Source organism: Loxodonta africana, chromosome 2, assembly GCF_030014295.1.
Source record: "Loxodonta africana isolate mLoxAfr1 chromosome 2, mLoxAfr1.hap2, whole genome shotgun sequence".
Lineage (NCBI taxonomy): Eukaryota > Metazoa > Chordata > Mammalia > Proboscidea > Elephantidae > Loxodonta > Loxodonta africana.
The window spans coordinates 230,616,297-230,634,781 of record NC_087343.1 but is presented as its reverse complement, the minus strand read 5'-3'; the positions used below and the strand labels follow the sequence as shown (position 1 = coordinate 230,634,781).

At 47.3% G+C, this 18,485-nt stretch overlaps 1 protein-coding gene across 14 annotated transcripts in view; it reads left to right on the top strand.

The window, feature by feature from the left end:
- Positions 1-18,485, top strand: part of LOC100660920 (E3 ubiquitin-protein ligase TRIM11-like) — a 50,498-nt gene that overhangs the window by 19,935 nt on the left and 12,078 nt on the right. For 2 of the 14 annotated variants that reach the window (XR_010321092.1, XM_064279657.1), the window contains exons 3-8: positions 7,535-7,765; positions 9,469-9,491; positions 9,589-9,689; positions 11,242-11,423; positions 17,125-17,255; positions 18,234-18,339. Coding sequence is in view for 11 of the 14 variants with exons in the window: in XM_064279657.1 (XP_064135727.1) it covers positions 7,535-7,765; positions 9,469-9,491; positions 9,589-9,689; positions 11,242-11,423; positions 17,125-17,255; positions 18,234-18,330 (765 nt within the window). In the remaining 3 variants the exon portion in view is untranslated. The other 12 variants (XM_023540346.2, XM_023540345.2, XR_010321091.1 and 9 more) reach the window with 11 other exon arrangements.

Here is an 18,485-nt window from a genome sequence, read left to right as displayed (position 1 = left end):
GGGTGGAGTGTTCTGTATATGTCTGCGAGGTCAAGTTGGTTGATTGTGGCATTTAGATCTTCTGTTTCTTTATTGAACTTCTTTCTGGATGTCCTGTCCTTCTCCGAAAGTGGTGTGTTGAAGCCTCCTACTATTATTGTGGAGCTGTCTATCTCACTTTTCAATGCTGATAGAGTTTGTTTTATGTATCTTGCAGCCCTGTTGTTGGGTACATAAATATTTAATATGGTTACATCTTCTTGGTATATTGTCCCTGTAATCATTATATAGTGTCCCTCCTTATCCTTTATGATGGATTTAAATTTAAAGTCTATTTTGTCAGAAATTAATATTGCTTCCCCTGCTCTTTTTTGATTGTTGCTTGCTTGATATATTTTTTTTCCATCCTTTGAGATTTAGCTTGTTTGTGTCTCTAAGTTTAAGGTTTATCTCTTGTAGGCAGCATATAAACGGATCCTGTTTTTTAATCCATTCTGCCACTCTTTGTCTCTTTATTGCTGCATTTAGTCTATTTACATTCAGCGTAATTAGGTAAGAATTTAGTGCTGTCATTTAGATGCCTTTTTTGTGTGTTGTTGACAGTTTCTTTTTCCCACTTAATTTTATTTGCTGAGTAGATTATATATTGTCCTTTCATCATATTGGTTGTTGTTGATTTTGTTTCTGCTGAGTCTTTATTTTTTTCTTGTATTTTATTTTGATGAGTAGGATAGTTTGTCTCCTTTGTGGCTACCTTACTGTTTACCCCTGTTTTTCTAAATTTAAACCTAACTTTTATTTCTTTGAATTGCTGTATCTTCCTCTCCATATGGAAGATCTGTGATTACGTTTCTTAGTACCTCTTTATTGTTTTAATGTTGTCTTCTTTTACATAATAACATTACTGTTACCCTTTTTTGAGCTTTTTTTTTTTTAAAATCTTTTTTTGTTTTTTCGATTTCCCTGTCTGGGTTGACTTCTCATTGCTCTGCCCAGTGTTCTATTCTTGGGTTAATACCTGATATTATTGATTTTCTAACCAAAGAACTCCCTTTAGTATTTGTTGTAGTTTTGGTTTAGTTTTTTTGAATTCCCTAAACTTCTGTTTATCTGGAAATGTCCTAATTTCACGTTCATATTAAAGATACAGTTTTGCTGGATATATGATTCTTGGCAGGCAAGTTTTTTCCTTCTATATGTTAAATATGTCATCCCAGTGCCTTCTTGCCTGCATGGTTTCTGCCGAGTAGTCCGAGCTTATTCTTATTGGCTCTCCTTTGTAGGTGACTTTTCGTTTATCCCTTGCTGCTCTTAAAATTCTCTCTTTATCTTTGGTTTTGGCAAGTTCTTTTAACATCCACCTTATGTGGAGTTCGGTGAGCATCTTGGATAGATGTCTTTTCATCTTTCACGATACCAGGGAAGTTTTCTGCCGACAAATCTTCAACAATTTTCTCTGTATTTTCTGTTATCCCTCCCTGTTCTGGTACTCCAATCACTCGTAGGTTATTTCTCCTGATAGTCCCACATGATTCTTAAGCTTTCTTCATTTTTTTAAATTCTTTTTTCTGAATTTTCTTCAAATGTATTAGTGCCAAGTGATTTATCTTCGAGTTCAGAAATTCTAGCTTCTCCTTCCTCAGTTCTGCTCCTCTGACTCTCCACTGAGTTGTCTACTTCTGTAATTTTATTGTTAATCTTCTGAATTTCTGATTGCTGTTGTCTCTGGATTTTTCCAGCTTATTAAATGTTTCATTATGTTCCTGAATAATCTTTCTAATTTCTTCAATTGCTTTATCTGTGTGTTCCTTGGCTCATTCTGCATATTGCCTCATTTCCTTCCCGATGTCTTTAAGGTTTCTGTATATTAATCTTTTGTATTCTGCCTCTGGTAATTCCAGGAATGCACTTTCATCTAGAAGATCCCTCAATTCTTTGTTTTGAGAGCCTGTTGAGGTGATCATGATCTGTTTCTTTATGTGACTTGATATTGACTGTTGTCTCTGAGCCATCTGTAAGTTATTGTATTAGTTTATGCTTGCTTACTGTGTCATAGCTTCTTGCTTTGTTTTGTTTTGGTATGCCCAAATGAGTTTCTTGAGTGAGCTAGCTTGATTATTTTAGCCTTTGGAGCTCTGGTGTCCTGTCCCAAGCTGGCTAGAGCTGTTATCAGGTATATCAGTCTAGGAGTCCATTCACTTTTCTTGTATGAATTCAGCTCAGGGATCCAGGTAGCTGATCATCAAGTGTGTGGTACAGGCTCTGTCCTACAGTCTTAGAGGGGCAGGGGTGATTGGCATATATATCGGAATCTGACTGCAGCAGGGGGTCACGCTCTGAACAAGGGAGGGGGCTGAGAACCGACTCCCCGAGTTTCTCTGAGGAAAGTGTGTCCCTGTTCCCTAGAGTGTGCAGGTGGGTGGGTTCTGCAGACGGACCATGGGCACCCAATGTTTTTGGTTGTAAGGACTGGGAGGTACCAGTTATCCTTGGATTCCTTTTGCTGGTGACCGGATGACCTGAGTGGAGCTACCAGTCCTTAGGTCTCTGATGTGGGTAGTTGAGGCCCTTGTTTAATAGGCAAAGCAATGTCAAACATCAAACACCCACCTCTCCACCACACCGCTGAAATGGTTGGAGTCTGCCAAAAAGGGCCTCTTCTCCCGAAATAGGCCCACACGGGTCCATGCAGAGGGGAAAGATGCTCGAAGTCCATGGACTGTTTATGTCTGGACAGGAGCCGCTGCTGTCCGGAACTTCCCCCTGTTAGTGGAGTTGGCAAATTATCTCTTCCCCAATTGCAAATATTTTCCCTCTCCAAGGTGGGAAGATGTCTCTAGGCACTCAACATGGCCTATCTCAGGCCAGGGAATTCAGCCGCTGAAGCCGGCTTGGGGGTGTGGGGACGCAGTAAAATATACCCAAGTACTTAGCTTTTGCTGAGAGCACTGTTCTTCTCAGTTTCTGGAGGTGTGAGTAGGCTGTGTGGCTGGGCTGCTTCTCCCTGAGGAAACTGTGGCCCAATGCTAGTACCAGCCCGCTGCAGCCGCTCTGGGAATGTTGCCTGAGGGTTCCCCGCGATTCACGTCCAGTAACTCCTCTCCGCTTCTGAATGGTCTCTTCATCCGCCTGCCCCTCAGTTCATTTTCTAAGCTTGCCTTTGAAGCTCAGGGCTCCCAGCGTGTCACGAATATACTCGTTTTACTTGTTTTTTCAGGTCTTTGTTGTAAAGAGGGCTCGCTGGAAGCGTCTGTCTATTCCGCCATCTTGGCTCCGCCTCCTGCAACTGTTTTTGAATGCTCTTCAGCAAAATTTTTCTTGCACGTGGCATTAATGATATTGTTTGATAATTTCCACATTTTGTTGGATCAGCTTTCTTTGGAATGGGTACAAATATGGATCTCTTCCATTCAGTTGATAATAGTGCTTATGAAAAAAAAATATTATAACCCCATTTTACAGATAGGGAAACTGAGGCTGGAGGGGTTAAGTTACTTGCTCATAGTGACACAGGAATAATTTTATAGAGGCATGATTCTTACCCAGACCATCTGGCCTTGAAACAAACGAGAATAATATTATTACTCTGGGCATCAGAATTTTTTCATCCATAAAAGAATCCTCTTCTTCTGGAGAAATAGGGAATCACTGATGGTAACAGCTAGGTTAGAGAACTCAACCAAGAAAGATCCTAGACTTAGAAAATATAACTGGATTCAGAAAGTGTCTTGGTTATCTAGGGCTGCTATAACAGAAATACCACAAGTGGATAGCTTCAAGAAACAGAAGTTTATTCTCTCACAGTCTAGTAGACTAGAAGTTGAATTCAGAATGTCTTCTCCAGGGGAAGGCTTTCTGTGTCTGTTGGCTCTGGAAGAAGGTCCTTGTCAGTCTTCCCCTGGATCTAGGAGCTTCTCTGCACATGTGCCTTGGATCCAAAGGATGTGCTCTGCTCCCGGTGCTGCTTTCTAGGTGGTATGAGGTCCTTATGTAGCTCTGCTCACTTCTCTAGTTTATATCTCAAAGGAGATTGGCTTAAGATACAATCTGATCTTGAAGATTGAGTCCTGTCTTGTTAACATAACTGCCACTAATCCCATGTCGTTAACATCATAGAGACAGGATTTACAACACATAAGAAAATCACATCATGTGACAAAATGGTAGACAATCACAAAATACTGGTAATCATGGCTTGGCCAAGTTGACACATATGTAAAACATATTCAACCCATCATATCATAGCAAAAGGCTTAAATCAGCTGCAAGTCCAAAATCCAAAAATTCCTCTTCATCTGCAAGATCCAGAATATAAGTTATCTGCTTCCAAAGTACAATGGCAGAGCAAGCACAAGCTAGACATTTCCATTACAAATGGGAGAGATTCGAGAGAAAGAAGGCATAACAGGCACAAGCAAGTTAGCAGAACACATTACATTAGCCCTCAAGCCTTGAAAATAATCCTCTGTTCTCTGAGACCATTTACACAATAGCCCTGCCCTCCAGACTCTAGGTACTGGCCGCACTCTCCAGATTCTGAGTGGAGGCCTCTCGGCCCTGGGCTTCAGCTCCACCTTCCAGGCCCACTGGGGCTGGCTTCAGGCACACCATTCTCCTAGTCCCATCTGAGTGGCAGCTCCACTGTTAGACATACCAGGGGCCGTGGCTCCACCCTTTGGAACTCCAGAGGTCGTGGCCATACCCTTCGAGACTGAGGCAGCTTGGCTTCCTGTGTTGCTTGTCTCTTCAGCTTTTGCTTCCTGGTTCCTTGGCCTCTTGGTCCCTCAGGCCTCTCAGCCCATGTCTGCCTTGCTGGGGCAAGTGTAGCTCCACCAGTAAGTGCCTGGAGGCACCCTACTCCGCCAGTAAACGTTAGCCAGGTCGGCAAGCCTAGCTCCACGGGTAGGTACCTAGAGGCACCCCACTCCGCCAGGAAGCCTCCTGTGCACAGGCCCTCAGCTCTCTTGCTGTGTGGGTTGGCTTCACTGTTGCCTCGTGCTGGTCCCCTGGCTCTGCTGCTGTCACTTCTCATCATCTGTGCCGTCTCCAGTGTTACAGCTCTCCTCCCTTCCTTCTTAGTCCTCGCGAGAATGTCCTTTGTTGTCCATAATTCCACCAACAGTCTCTCCAGGGCAATCTAGGCCTTTACCGTTGTTGTTGTTGGGTGCCGTGGAGTCAGTTCCGACTTGTAGCGACCCTGTGCACAAGAGAACGAAACGCCGCCCAGTCCGGAGCCTTCCTTATAATCATTGTCGTGCTTGAGTTCATTGTTGCAGCCATTGTGTCAATCCGCCTTTACCATTAGACACGTTAATATTCCTCCAGCCTCTGTCCATACAGCTTCAAAGCCACTTCCACATTTTGGGTGTCTGTTAGAGCAGCACCCTACTCTCTCGGTACCAAATTCTGTCTTAGTCATCTAGTGCTGCTATCACAGAAATAGCACAAGTGGATGGCTTTAACAAACAGAAGCTTATCTTCTCACAGTCTAGTAGGCTAGAAGTCCAAATGCAGCTCCAGTGGAAGGCTTTCTCTGTCAGCTCTAGAGAAAGGTCCTTGTTACCAGTCTTCCCCTGGTCAAGGAGCTTCTCAGTGCAGGGACCTCAGGTCCAAAGGATGCACACTCCTGGCTAGTCTTTCTTGGTGGTGTGAGGTCCCCATGTCTCTCTGCTCACTTCTCTCTTTTATATCTCAAAAGAGATTGACTTAAGACATAATCTAATCTTGTACACTGAGTCCTGCCTCGTTAACCTAATTGCTGATAATCCCATGTTATTAACATCATTCACTAAAGCCACTGCCGTCGAGTCGATTCTGACTCATAGCGACCCTGTAGGACAGAGTGGAACTGCCCCATAGAGCTCCCAAGGAGCGCCTCGCGGATTTGAACTGCTGACCTCTTGGTTAGCAGCCGTAGCACTTAACCACTACGCCACCAGGGTTTCCATTAACATCACAGAGACAGAATTTACAACACAAAGGAGAATCACATCAGATGAAAAAATGGTGGACACTTACACAGTACTGGGAATCATGGCCTAGCCAAGTTGACAAGTATTTTGGTGGGACACAGTTCAATCCATTGCAGAAAGTATTCGGAGAGTTAAAAGGCAGTCAGGGATATTTTAAATTTATTTCCAGCTGGACTTCTAGATAGACAATGCTGTGACCAGGTCAGACTGCCAGTTGGAAAGATCATGGGCTTCCTTATTTTTGTTGGGTGTGGGCCAAGGCATAAAATGTGGAGGCAGAGAACGAAGAAAATAAAGACCGGAAAGAAGAGGGAGGAGGTAATTTGTCAGAGCTAACGTGGGGGAGGGTCAAGAGAACACGTAGGAGACAGCAAGGCGGGAACAAGGATCGCTTTGGAAGCCACCACTTCTAAGAGAAGTACAATACAAGCAACATTTTAAAAAAGCAAAAGGAAACAGGTGAAACTAATTTTAATAATACATTTTATTTAACATTTGTAGTTATCGTATCAAGGTATCCTCAGTATTAAGATCATTAATGAGCTATTTTACATTTTCTTTTTCGTGCTCGGTTTTTGAAATCTAACGTTTGATTTACACCCATAGCACTCTCCTTTCTAGCCAGTAGCCACATTTCAACTGCTCAGTAGCCATAATGTGGCCAGTGGCTGTAATATTTGACAGGGTGGGTTTAGAGCCTTCAGTTCAAATAGCCATGCTATCAGATTGGGTTTTAATAAAAACAAAAGGAGTAGACTCAGCTCATTCAAGGTCTAATCTGAGAGTTGAAAAAGGAGCCTCTCTGGGGAGGGAGCCAAGAATCGTTTGCTGTCAGAGAGCGGTTAAAGCTGGTGTCTCTGTGGAGTGGTGAGCTGATTAACGGGAGCTGCCTGCTCTGGGTGAGTGGGGTGATATAGGTGTGCCGATTCCCTTGGTGTAAACTACTCTGCCTTGGCTGATTCCCTGACGTCACCGAATGAGGAGCTGGGAACAGATGCTCAGCAGTGGGCCACGTACAGTATGCCTGCCGTGCAGCTGCAGCGGACATAAATAACCTCAAGAGCGCAGATGGGAAGTGTAGCAATTAGGAAATCATGCCTTTTGAGTATGCATTAGCTCTATTTTTAATATAATTTATGTAATTGTTCTTACTATAACTTATGTCATTTAAAAAGCTCCAGTAAGGAGTTCCTGGGTGGCGCTGGCGGTTAAGCACTTGACTAGTAGCTGAGAGGTTGGCTGTTGGAACCCACCCAGAGGCGCCTTGGAGGACAAGCCTGATGATCTGTGTCCACTGCACCACCGGGGCTCCTCCAAAAGCTCACAGCCATGAAAACTCTACAGAGCAGCTCTGCTCTGCACAGATGGGGCAGCCACAAGCGGGAATCGGTGCGATGGCAGCTGACAACAAGTTTAACTGATTTAATTTCTAATAATGGTTGTTTCACAGCCAACCGGCAGAATTCCTGAAAATTTAACCATCGGCTCTTCCAGCAGGTTCAGAGAAGTGTTTTCTGTTGGTGAGGGCCTGTCTGTAGGTACCCCATGCCCCTGCTGTGGCCTGATTCTTCCCTCACCCCCAGGTGAAGGTGCAGGAGAGGAAGCAGAGGACAGTGGCCGAGTTCGAGAAGTTCCGGCAGCTGCTGGCTGAGGAGGAGCTGCGGGTCCTGCGGGAGCTGGAGGAGGAGGAGGCCGCCGTGGTGGAGGTGCTGAGGCAGGAGGAGAGCACTCTGGCTGCGCAGGGCCGCTCTGTGGAGGAACTCATCTCCGAGCTGGAGGGGCGCACTGAGCGCCCTGCCCTGGGGCTGCTCCAGGTGACACTTCCACCGTGGGCAGGGGGTGGGAGGATGAAGGAGAGGTGGGAGAGGCTGGGCTGCAGCCTTGGGCAGGTAGTACCTTCGTGGTTCCAGCTATCCTTCTTCCCTGACTTACATGGGAAGGAGGATGGGAGAAGAGCTTCCCTATGGACCTAGAAAGGAGATGCCTGGACTGACTGTGGTCAGTTGTTTTCTGGCTGTGCCCTCCTCCTCTGGCTCCAGAGCCCTCCCAGGGCCCATCTCAGGTGGTGGGACGGTGTATCACAGGCAGAGGCAGCTCTGTGCTCTTGCCCGGTGGCCATGCCCCTCCCTGCATGTGGCAGGCCCAGAGTGGAGACTCCCAGCCACCCGTGACCCCAACTCCGAACTTGGTGTGGTAGAACAAAATAGCGAAAGCTGTGGCAGCTACTTTCCCAGTATTTCATATGATTCAGACTTTATTTGTGGGTGATTCTGTGTGATTCCCTAAACTGTTTTTGGAAGAATTACTTTTACATAAGAATCTAAATAATTTTTTGTTGCCTGCATGATGCAAACGGTTAAGCATTCGGCTACTAACGGAAAGGTTGGCGGTTTGAACCCGCCCAGAGGCACCTCAGAAGAAAGGCCTGGCGATTGCTTCTGAAAGGTCACAGCCTTGAAAACCGTACAGAGCAGTTCTACTCTGCACACATGGGATCGGCCTGAGTCGACGTGGTGGCACAGAGCAGTCCTACTCTGCACGCATGGGCTTGGCCTGAGTCGACGTGGTGGCACAGAGCAGTCCTACTCTGCATGCGTGGGCTCGGCCTGAGTCGACGTGGTGGCACAGAGCAGTCCTACTCTGCACACATGGGCTTGGCCTGAGTTGACGTGGTGGCACAGAGCAGTCCTACTCTGCACGCGTGGGCTCGGCCTGAGTCGACGTGGTGGCACAGAGCAGTTCTACTCTGTACGCATGGGATCGGCCTGAGTCGACGTGGTGGCACAGAGCAGTCCTACTCTGCACGCATGGGCTCGGCCTGAGTCGACCTGGTGGCACAGAGCAGTCCTACTCTGCACACGTGGGATCGGCCTGAGTCGATGTGGTGGCAGCTAACAGCAAGAACCCTTTAACGCACAGCTGGAGACGTGCTTTTGTGAATCATGTCACTATAGATGTTAACTGAAGCTGTGGGCTTGGGTGGGATTGCTCTGGGGGAGAGCTCAGTGGACCTGAGGAAGGCCACCAGGTTAGGGCTGAGTAAAGGATCCTACAAAAGGCGCTGAGGAGTAGCCAGGAGAGGCTGGAGGAGAACCAGCAGCCATTAAGGAAAAGTGTTGTGAGGGCAGAGAGGGCCCTGAGGCATCACTGCATGGTCCAGAAAGATACAGACTGAAAACCACCACTCAGTTTACAACATGGAGACCATCAGTGACCACAGCAAGAGCTGTTTAGGTTGAGCAGAGAGGAAGGAAGTCAGGCTGGAGTAGGTCAAGGTATGAGTGGGTGGTGGAGGACACAGAGATGAGAATGGACAAGTTGTACAAGACATCTGACTTTGAAGGGGAGGAAAGGGAGCCCCTGGAGGCTGGTGGGGGGTCAGCCTGCAGAGGAAGGTTGGCAAGGCCCAGATCGGGAGGTCTCTGCAGAAGCTCTCAGTGATCTTGAGGTCAGGAGAGTGGTGGTGATGGAACTGACCATTCTCTCCGCTAACCCAGCGTTTTTGTCTTCTCCACAGGGTATAGGAGAGATTCTGAGCAGGTATGTTTTCCGTAGGAGCCAAAGGGTGCTCTTTGTAAACCACGTGGTCCCTGGATCTTGCTGGCCAAAGTGGTAACAAGCCATGTCCTTCTTCTAGGATTAAACGTCTGGAGCTTCAGACCCCAAAGGCCATTTCCATGGAGCTAAAGACTGTGTGCAAAGTTCCAGGGCTGGTGGAGACCCTGCGGAGATTCCAGGGTAAGAGGCTGCGTGGGCTGTATTTTAGGAGGCCTTGGGTGGCAGAAACAGCTAAGCACTCATCTACTAACTGAAAAGTTAGGGGTTTGAACCCCCACAGAGGCACCGAGGAAGACAGGCCTTGAAAACCCTGTGGAGCAGCTCTGTTCTGCACACATGCAGTCACCATGAGTCGGAGTCCACTTGATGGCAGATAACAAGGGTGTATTTTGGGACCTGAGAGGTCTCAGATGCTGTGATGCCAGGGCCAGCTAGCCGGTCCTCTCTGTGCAGTGAGTCTCTAAGGAACATTTCCCAAAGATCCCAGCCTTGACCTTAGATGGAGGCCATCTTCCAAGGTTTAGGGTCCAAGGAAGCCCTTTTTTTCCTCCTTTCATTTCCCCCTTCTGTGTAGCACTTCATCCTGCTGTTTTGTCCCCATCCAGCTCTAGCCAGACATAATCAATGTCATGGAGCTTCCTGGCTCAGAGATGATGGCAACAGTTGGAATTAAAAAGTAGGGACAGGGGGGCATTAGCTTTAAGGCCTTCATTATGTAATTATTAAGCGCACAGTCACAATTCACTCATCATATAGTTATTATATGCCCAGCACTAGACTAGCACCCTAGACAGAGTGGTAGACAGTTTGTGGGGTCGTAGTTGACGCAGACAGTGAACACATGGACAGGTAGCTCTTTGTGTGTGTACTCTGAGGAGAAGCATCAGGTTGTTAGATGGGGGACCACTCACGGGGTGGGGGAAGGCCCTGCCAGGGTGGTGACCCTGGGGCAGACTTTGTTCCTGTCCCCATGGCACCTCTGGAAATGGCTCCTGAAGACTTTAGTGGCCCTCTTGATGGCCAGCCCCAGTGGCATCTTGTTCTTTTCCAAGGTTTTTATTTTGAAAACTTTATAACTTACGGAGGTGTTGGAAAAAAAAAAAAAAAGCGAACTCTGTTTATTCTCCACGCCTTTTGTTTTGTCCTCACAACCCAGGGTCTCTCTACTGAACTAACTCCTGTTTTCTTTACCGCTTCCTCAGTTTTCAGGGGTGACCCCCTCCCACCAGCACTCCTGGCCTGAGCACTCGCAGTTCCAGCCCTCACTCTCTATTCTCTCCACACCCCCCGCCCGTGGAAATCCCACCTTACTCTCCTGACTGTCCCCTCCCACTGCCGGTTCCAAAATCCTGTCCATCTTGTCCTGTCACTCCAGTGTCAGCTCTGGTTGCCAGGCGACCCCTGTGGCCTCTTCCGTAGACCTGTGGATGTGGTACCAAAGCATGTCCATTCTCCAGGGCTCAGAAGTCTAGAGTTCTTAGTCAGCCACCGTCTTTTCCAAGATGACCAGCCTTTGAAAGGCCAAGATATAAGTACAGCTTTACAGATGGCAGGGTGAGCCCAGAGCAGGGGGAACGAGAACCCTTTCCTGCCCATTTGGGGTACTGTCCTCCCCTCAATTTGGGAAGAAGCCTCCCTCAGTAAGTAGCTCCAATAATAAAAGGCCCACATTTATTGAGCGCTTACTGTGTGCTGACCATTGTGTCCAACTTTTCCTGTGTGTAATCCGCAGTGGTGGTGACCCTGGACCCCAAGAGCGCACACCCCTGCCTCACCCTGTCTGAGGACCAGAGGTCCGTGTTGCAGACCCGGCCCTGGAATGGCCAGCCTGGTGCAGAGGGGCTGTTCGGGGTCTTCCCGAGCGTGCTGGGCTCCGAGCAGCTGTCTGCTGGGAGGCACTACTGGGAAGTGGAGGTGAGAGACAGAGGAAGATGGCTCATTGGGGTGTGTAAAGAGGACGCCGACAGAAAGAACTCTCCCACCTGGACCTCTGGCTATGGGTTCTGGAGCAAGGGGGACCTTTTTCCTGCAGGTGTCTTCAGCCCCCAGAAAACGCCCCACCCTCGGGTTGGGGTTTTCCTAGACTATGAGGCTGGGGAGCTTTCTTTCTACAACGTGAATGAAGAATCCCACATCTACACCTTGCCTCGGGCTTGCTTCTCTGGGCCCCTGCGGCCCATCTTCATCACACCATCCTGGTGTCAGACCCGTCTGACCGTCTGTCCGAGGCAAGGGAACGAGGCCAAGGATACCCCCTCTGCTAATGGAGAGAAGCCTCTGAGGGGCTCGTTGAGGCCCCCTCTGTTTGTGTTTGGAGGTGCCCCTGCCTTAGACCTGGGTCTTCCTTCACAGCTGAACCCCTGAGCTCAGAGCAGCCCAAGAAGGAGATGCATGCTGGAGGAAGAAGTTAGGGGATCTGACCAGCTGGGTCTCCCCATGTGGTGGATTGCTAATTCTTCACAGCTCTTTGCTGCAGATAACTCCATTTCTTCTCTTTTCTGGTACTTCTACTCTCGGTTGAGGGAGCACCATGGACTCACATACGGATCGGGGTGTCAGCCTACCCCCGTCACGGGTGGTGTTGGGTGGCTGAGGTGGGCATCCTGAGTGGGTGGGCTCAGGGAGGGTGGGGCAAGTGGATGATGAGTCCTGGTGTCATGGTAACGCCCGCAGAGTTAAGGCAATCTCAGTGCAGAGAACAGGAACCAGCTACCACAGGATACACCGGCCAGGGCCCCTCCACAGGGCTGTGTTCCATTCTATGTCCACATTCCGAGAGGAACATGGAAAGCAGAGTTTTTCAGAGGAAGGCAACCGGAGGAGAGAGGAATGGCTGCAGACCTGGGTTGTTTAACCAGGAGAAGAGAAGGTTTGGGGACTTGTTAGCTGTCGTCAGATACAGGAAGGCCTGAGCTGCCCCAGCCCTGGAAGGTTGGACCCTCACCTGTCAGTGATACTGGAGAGAGAGGGTGCAGTGTGGGGCGGGGGCTGCGTGAATGGTGGGAGGCTTGTCAGTCCCAGTGCCCCTTTTCTTAACAAGGATTTCATGTCCCCCTTTACTATCAAAAATGAAAATTATAGATAACAAATCCTCCCCATAAACAAACAAAAAATCATCATGAGCCCTGCCTATAATATAAAGAAAAAATAACAAGGAAGTGTTCAGTAGTAGAATAGTGTCTTCCCATATGTTTGCTTGGTCGCAGCTGTGCCAGGAGGCGTACTGGAGCCATCAGAAAGAAAGAACTGCCTGTGAGAATTACTGAGCCACAACTGTGAGCTCTGTGTGTGTGTGAACTGTAGCCACAAAGCCCTGGCTGAGGACAGAAGCACTGAGGTTGTAAATGCCACAGGCAGCGCTACCCTCCCTGAGGTGCTTTTCTGGAACGATGAATAATTCTCCGTCGCATTCCAAGCTAAATGAAACAACAGTCTTTCCTCAATTAACCAGTAATTGCGTTCCTTATAAAAGCCACAAAAACATTCTGTGTTTGTATATGTAGAACAGCTGGGGCTCAGATCGTTCTAAGCAGGGTTCTGCCCTAAATGGATGTCAGGAACAAGTCTGCTGTGTAGTGTTGTCCTGCTCATTTATCGGGTGTGGTGCTGGCTGCAGGTCACTCAGCGCCCCCCAGTGAATGGTGAAGCAACATACCCTCATGGGTTCTCACCACTTCCACTGAAACCCCCGGGGTTGTGATGACCTCTAAGAGTCCTCTCTCAGGTATGAATGACTGTATTTGTAAATACAGTTAGTATATACTTCAGGTAGCAAAAGGGAACCCTACAGTAGGAAGAGACATACAAGGAACCACGCCTTCACCTCTGTGCTAGAAGATTAACCTTGCTCAAAGAAAGGTATGGCTCTTTGCCCCTGGCTCCCAGGAGGTAACCTTTAAGCCCTTGGAATATGTTGCCTGTTAAGAGTGTCTTTGTTTACCTGGAGGCCTTGGGCGACACCAAATAGTCTATACTAACAGCGTGATTTATGGTGGGAGACTGGGGTCACGCGTATCAGTTGCCATCTGGAGGGATTATGTGGTGTCTGAACTCTGGGCACCAAGCCTTGGGTGAGCTTCCATTGTTGACAATACTCTGTGCACGTTGTCCCAGGAGAGAAGGAAGTACTGTCTGTATGACACCCCTGGGGGGGCGGGGGGGACAGCTGGAAGCTGGCACCTGGACTCTCCTGGGCCCTGCCCTCTGCTTCTTGCACCTTTGCTGATCTCATTCTGTCCTTTCGCTATAATAAACCATAACCATGTGTGTAACTTTCTGCTGAGTTCTGAGTTCTTGTAGCAAATCACTGGACCTGAGGGTGGTCTTGGGGACCCCGAACTGCATTCTCTTTTCCATGGCCTCTGCTCACACAGAGCTCTGACCTCAGGAGGCAGCATATTCTATTTTCAAACACCTCTTAGAAAGTTTGATTTTTCTCATTCTGAGATGAGCTCACTTCCACTTGGAATGCAGATTCCTTTCTGGGAAGTTGTATTTGTCAGGCCTTATGCTCCAGCTCACCCACCCCTTCCTGGGAGCCCTCTGGTCCTGCTGACTCCTGTGAAGGGAAACTGGTTCATGACCATCATTTGTAAAGTCAGTCATTTCTCAGAAAATGAAAGCTTTAAATGACAAATTAAACTTGTAATATTATAGGAATTGAATCAAGAATTTGTAAAGAGAAAACTTTTAAATGTCAGAAAATTTTTCCCCCTAAAAACCATCCCCTTCAGTCCTAATTTGTCATTTTTATTAAAATATAAAACATAAAGAAAGCAGTGGGAAAGGGAAGAAAATAAAGAACTCTGTGCCATTAGAGTGAAGAGTAGATGGCACTTAGTATGCTTATATTTTCTGAACCCAAAGTCAGGATAGCTAACTAGGGTTATGAATACACTTAAGGGAGTCGGCTGTGGATTGAATTGTGTACCCCCCCCCCCGGTTTTAGTCATCTAGTGCTGCTGTAACAGAAATACCACAAGTGGGTGCTTTAACAAAGAGAAGTTTATTTCCTCACAGTAAAGTAGGCTGGAAGTCCAAATTTAGGGCATCAGCTCCAGGCGAAGGCTTTCTCTCATCGGTGTTCCCCCAGATTAGGAGCTTCTCCATGCAGGGACCCCGGGTCCAAAGGACGTGCTCTGCTCCCGGCACTGCTTTCTTGGTGGCCCCCAACTCTCTGCCTGCTTCCGTTTCCTCTTATCTCTTGTAAGATAAAAGGTGGTGCAGACCACACCCCAGGGAAACTCCCTTTACATTGGATCAGGTGACCTGGTAAGGATGTTACAATCCCACCCTAGTCCTCTCAACATAAAATTACGATCACAAAATGGAGGACAACCACACAATACTGGGAATCATGGCCCAGTGAAATTGTTAACATTTTGGGGGGACATAAGTCAGTCCGTGATACCCCCAAATATATGTTAGAATCCTAACCCCTATACTTGTGGAGGCGGTCCTATTTGGGAATAGGGTTTTCTTTATGCCAATAAGGCTGTATCAGTATCGTGTGTGCCTTAAACCTAATGATTTTTGACATAAAAAGAACAGATTAGGCACAGTGCCAAACAAGCCCAAATGGAGGAAAGATGATGCCACAGGAGACTGCCAGGGAACTGAGGAACAGAAGCTGAGACAAAGATTTTCCCCCAGGGCAGACAGAGCTGAATTCGAGCTTCTAACCTCTTAAACGGTGAGGAAACAAATTTCTGCTCGTTAAAGCCCCCTACCTGTGGTGTTTTTGAACAAAACCACTGTATAACTAAGATGGAGCGAAACAACATACCTAATATCGTCAGCACCCTGAAAGTGAACATGGATATACGCTAACCTTGTTCTCTCCAGTCACACCATCTTACACTCGTTTTTTTTTTTTTCTTATATATTACTGCTCTTGATTAAATTTCCTGAACAATGGTTTCTTGAAGACCCCATCTTATTCACCTCTGTTTAATCTCTTGACTGTGCTGACATGCGTTGTAGCTGCTTAAAAAGTGATTGCTGAATTAGGGAACAGAACGAATGCTTCAGACATGATGTCTGGCCCCAGTGTACCTCACTGCAAAATGGACACGTTATAAATTGGAATCCTTTACCTTGTTTGTTTGATTTTTCTAGACTGTACTAGCCTGATCTTTTTTGCTTTCAAGTTAAAACTGCACCACTTTTCTGTGCACACGAGGCTGGCCAGCCTGCAGTGACCCGGGACAAATCTAAAGTTTGGAAGTCTCAGGTGTCAACGACGTGCCCTCCAGCTCTGAAATCACTCCTACAATGGCATCCTGCTCGGCCCCTCTCCCACCTTTTTAACTCAGACCCATCCACTCTGGGCACCTCATCCAGGTTGCTTCCTGTAGGGAGCCGTTCCCGGGAGCCCCTGGATTGCCCAGGCTTTGGGCATGCCTCTCTGCCTGGCCAACCCTAGAACTTCCTGAAGGGGCAAAACTTGGGATTTTAGTCATTTATTTTTGTAAGTACTAGTACCGGAACAGGGTTAGGGGCTGTTATGGATTAAACTGTGTCACCCAAAAATACGTGTTGTAAATCCTAACCTTTATTCTTATGAAAGAGCTTGGGTGGCTCAGTGGTTAAGAGCTTGGCTGCAGACCAAAAGGTCAGCAGTTTGAATCCACCAGCCACTCCCTGGAAACCCTATGGGGCAGTTCAACTCTGTCCTATAAAGTTGCTGTGAGTCAGAATCAACTGGATGTCAGTGGATTTGGCTTGGTTTTTATACTTGTGGATGTAATCCCATTTGGGAACAGGTTTTCTTTGTTATGTTAATGAGATCATATCAGTGTAGAGTGTATCTTAAGCCAATAACCTTTGAATATAAAAAGAACAGATGAGGCACCGAAGCAAAGAAGCCCAGATGGGGAAGATCGATGCCAGGCCACATGAAGATCTCCAAGGAATGGAGGAACAGCAGCTGAAAAGAGACAAGGACCTTCCCCCAGAGTGGACACAGAGAGAAAGCCTTCCCCTAGAGACAGCACTCTGAATTTGGACTTCTAGCCTCCTAAACTGTGAGAAAATACATTTCTGTTTGTTAAAGCCACCCCCTTGTGGTACTGCTGTTATAGCAGCACTGGATAACTAAGACAGGGATATAAAAAGGGGACAAACCACGTTCCGTGAAGCTTCTAGAGAAGCTCTACACGTTCAGGAGTAACTGCTCTAGTCTCTGGCATAACCGCTACCTTGTCAACCATACAAGAGCTGCCGCAAATGGAAGGTCATCTGCCCTACATGGCTTTTGAGTTAGAAGGGAAGATGGGGAATTTTACGTGTCTCTTAGACCGAAGTTGATACATGTGACTGTGAACTTCTATCTATTTTCAAGGACAATGACCTTTTTCAAACCAAGATTCCATGATTCACTGTATTCCAAGCCCCATCAGTTAAAGACGTTGACGTTGATGTGGGTGTTTCTCCTCATGTCTCCTCCTAGGAGTTGACCCTCCTTCACAGCTGTGACGAAGCCCCATGTCAGTAAAGCCAACTCTCCTTTATCATCATAAGATAAGCCTCCAATAAATGCAGCTTTTCAGTTCTGCTTAATCATGCTTTAATCTCTTATACAAGCTGACCCCCGTTTTTTCTTCTTTAAAAAAAGAAATTCCTGCCAGATACTGTTATGTCTTTGGATGATGACGGGTGTGAGCCTGCATGTCAACACTCAGAAGGCCGAAGGACCTGTCATGAGCCCGTTTTGATGACAAGAGGCAACATTCCTCCAACATCAGGGTACATCTCCCTCAGAGCAATGCTGAAACTCAAGGGTGTTTTGAAACACAGAGGGAAAAAAAAAAAATACAAGGATTTTCCGTCCTTCCTGCTTACCTCCTGCAAAAACATAGTCTCATCACTTCCAGTCACTCTGAAGTTCCAGAATTCAGAGGAAGGTTCACACGCTGGTTATGCCAGGAAGGAGAAAGGAGTGTGAGTGAGAAGGTCGTCTAACCTCTCAGGACCTGTAGTGCCCCTTCTGGGAATGGATGGAGTTCCTGAGCTGCCTGATGCTGTTGTCCACCATTCTCAAAAGGGCAGAGGCAGGGAAAATTGGTAGCCTTCACTGGCATTGCTGCTGCGGGTCTAAGTAATTTTTGGAAGGGAGAAGGAAAAGAGGGACTGAGAAGGAGAAAATGGAAAACATGAGAGAAGTTGGAGCCACCAAGGAAGGCTGTGCCAAGCCCAGTGTCTTCATCTGGGTTCTCCAGAGGAGCAAAACCACTGAGACATGAGTGTGTATATGTGTGTGTGTGTGTGTGTGTGTGTACATACCAAGCCCTAGTGGCATAGTGGTTAAGAGCTCAGCTGTTAATCAAAAGGTCAGCAGTGCAGACCAGCCGCTCCTTGGAAACCCTATGGGGCAGTTCTGCTCTGTCCTATACGGTCACTATGAGTCGGAACTGACTCGACAGTACCTAACAACAACAACATATACATACATGTATATACGTCTTAATATGTATGTGTATATATGTATATTTATATGTTTATATATATAAATGAGGAAACCCTGGTAGCATAGTGGTTAAGTGCTACGGCTCCTAACCAAAAGCTCAGTAGTTCGAATCCACCAGGCGCTCCTTGGAAACTCTATGGGGCAGTTCTACTCTGCCCCATAGGGTCGCTATGAGTCGGAATCGACTCGACAGCAGTACAGGTAGGTGACATCACAGGCTATGTCAAACTTGTTTAGGACGTGACTTCTTTCCCCAGGTTGGACTATTGGGGCCAAAAGGTCTGCATCAAGCAACAGGAGAAATGCCCCCCGCAGAAGTTGTTGCCTCAGGACTTGGACAGGCAGGCTGGGTAGCTATACCAGGTAACCTTTTATCTCAGGTCATAGGGCAAAAGCATAGCAACATGCAAGTCCCCACTGACAGACAAGTGGTGGCTGCACGAGGTACACTGGCATTGGCGTAGGGCAAGTCGTAGGGGAGGGGGATTGATAATGTTGTCTCTCTGTCT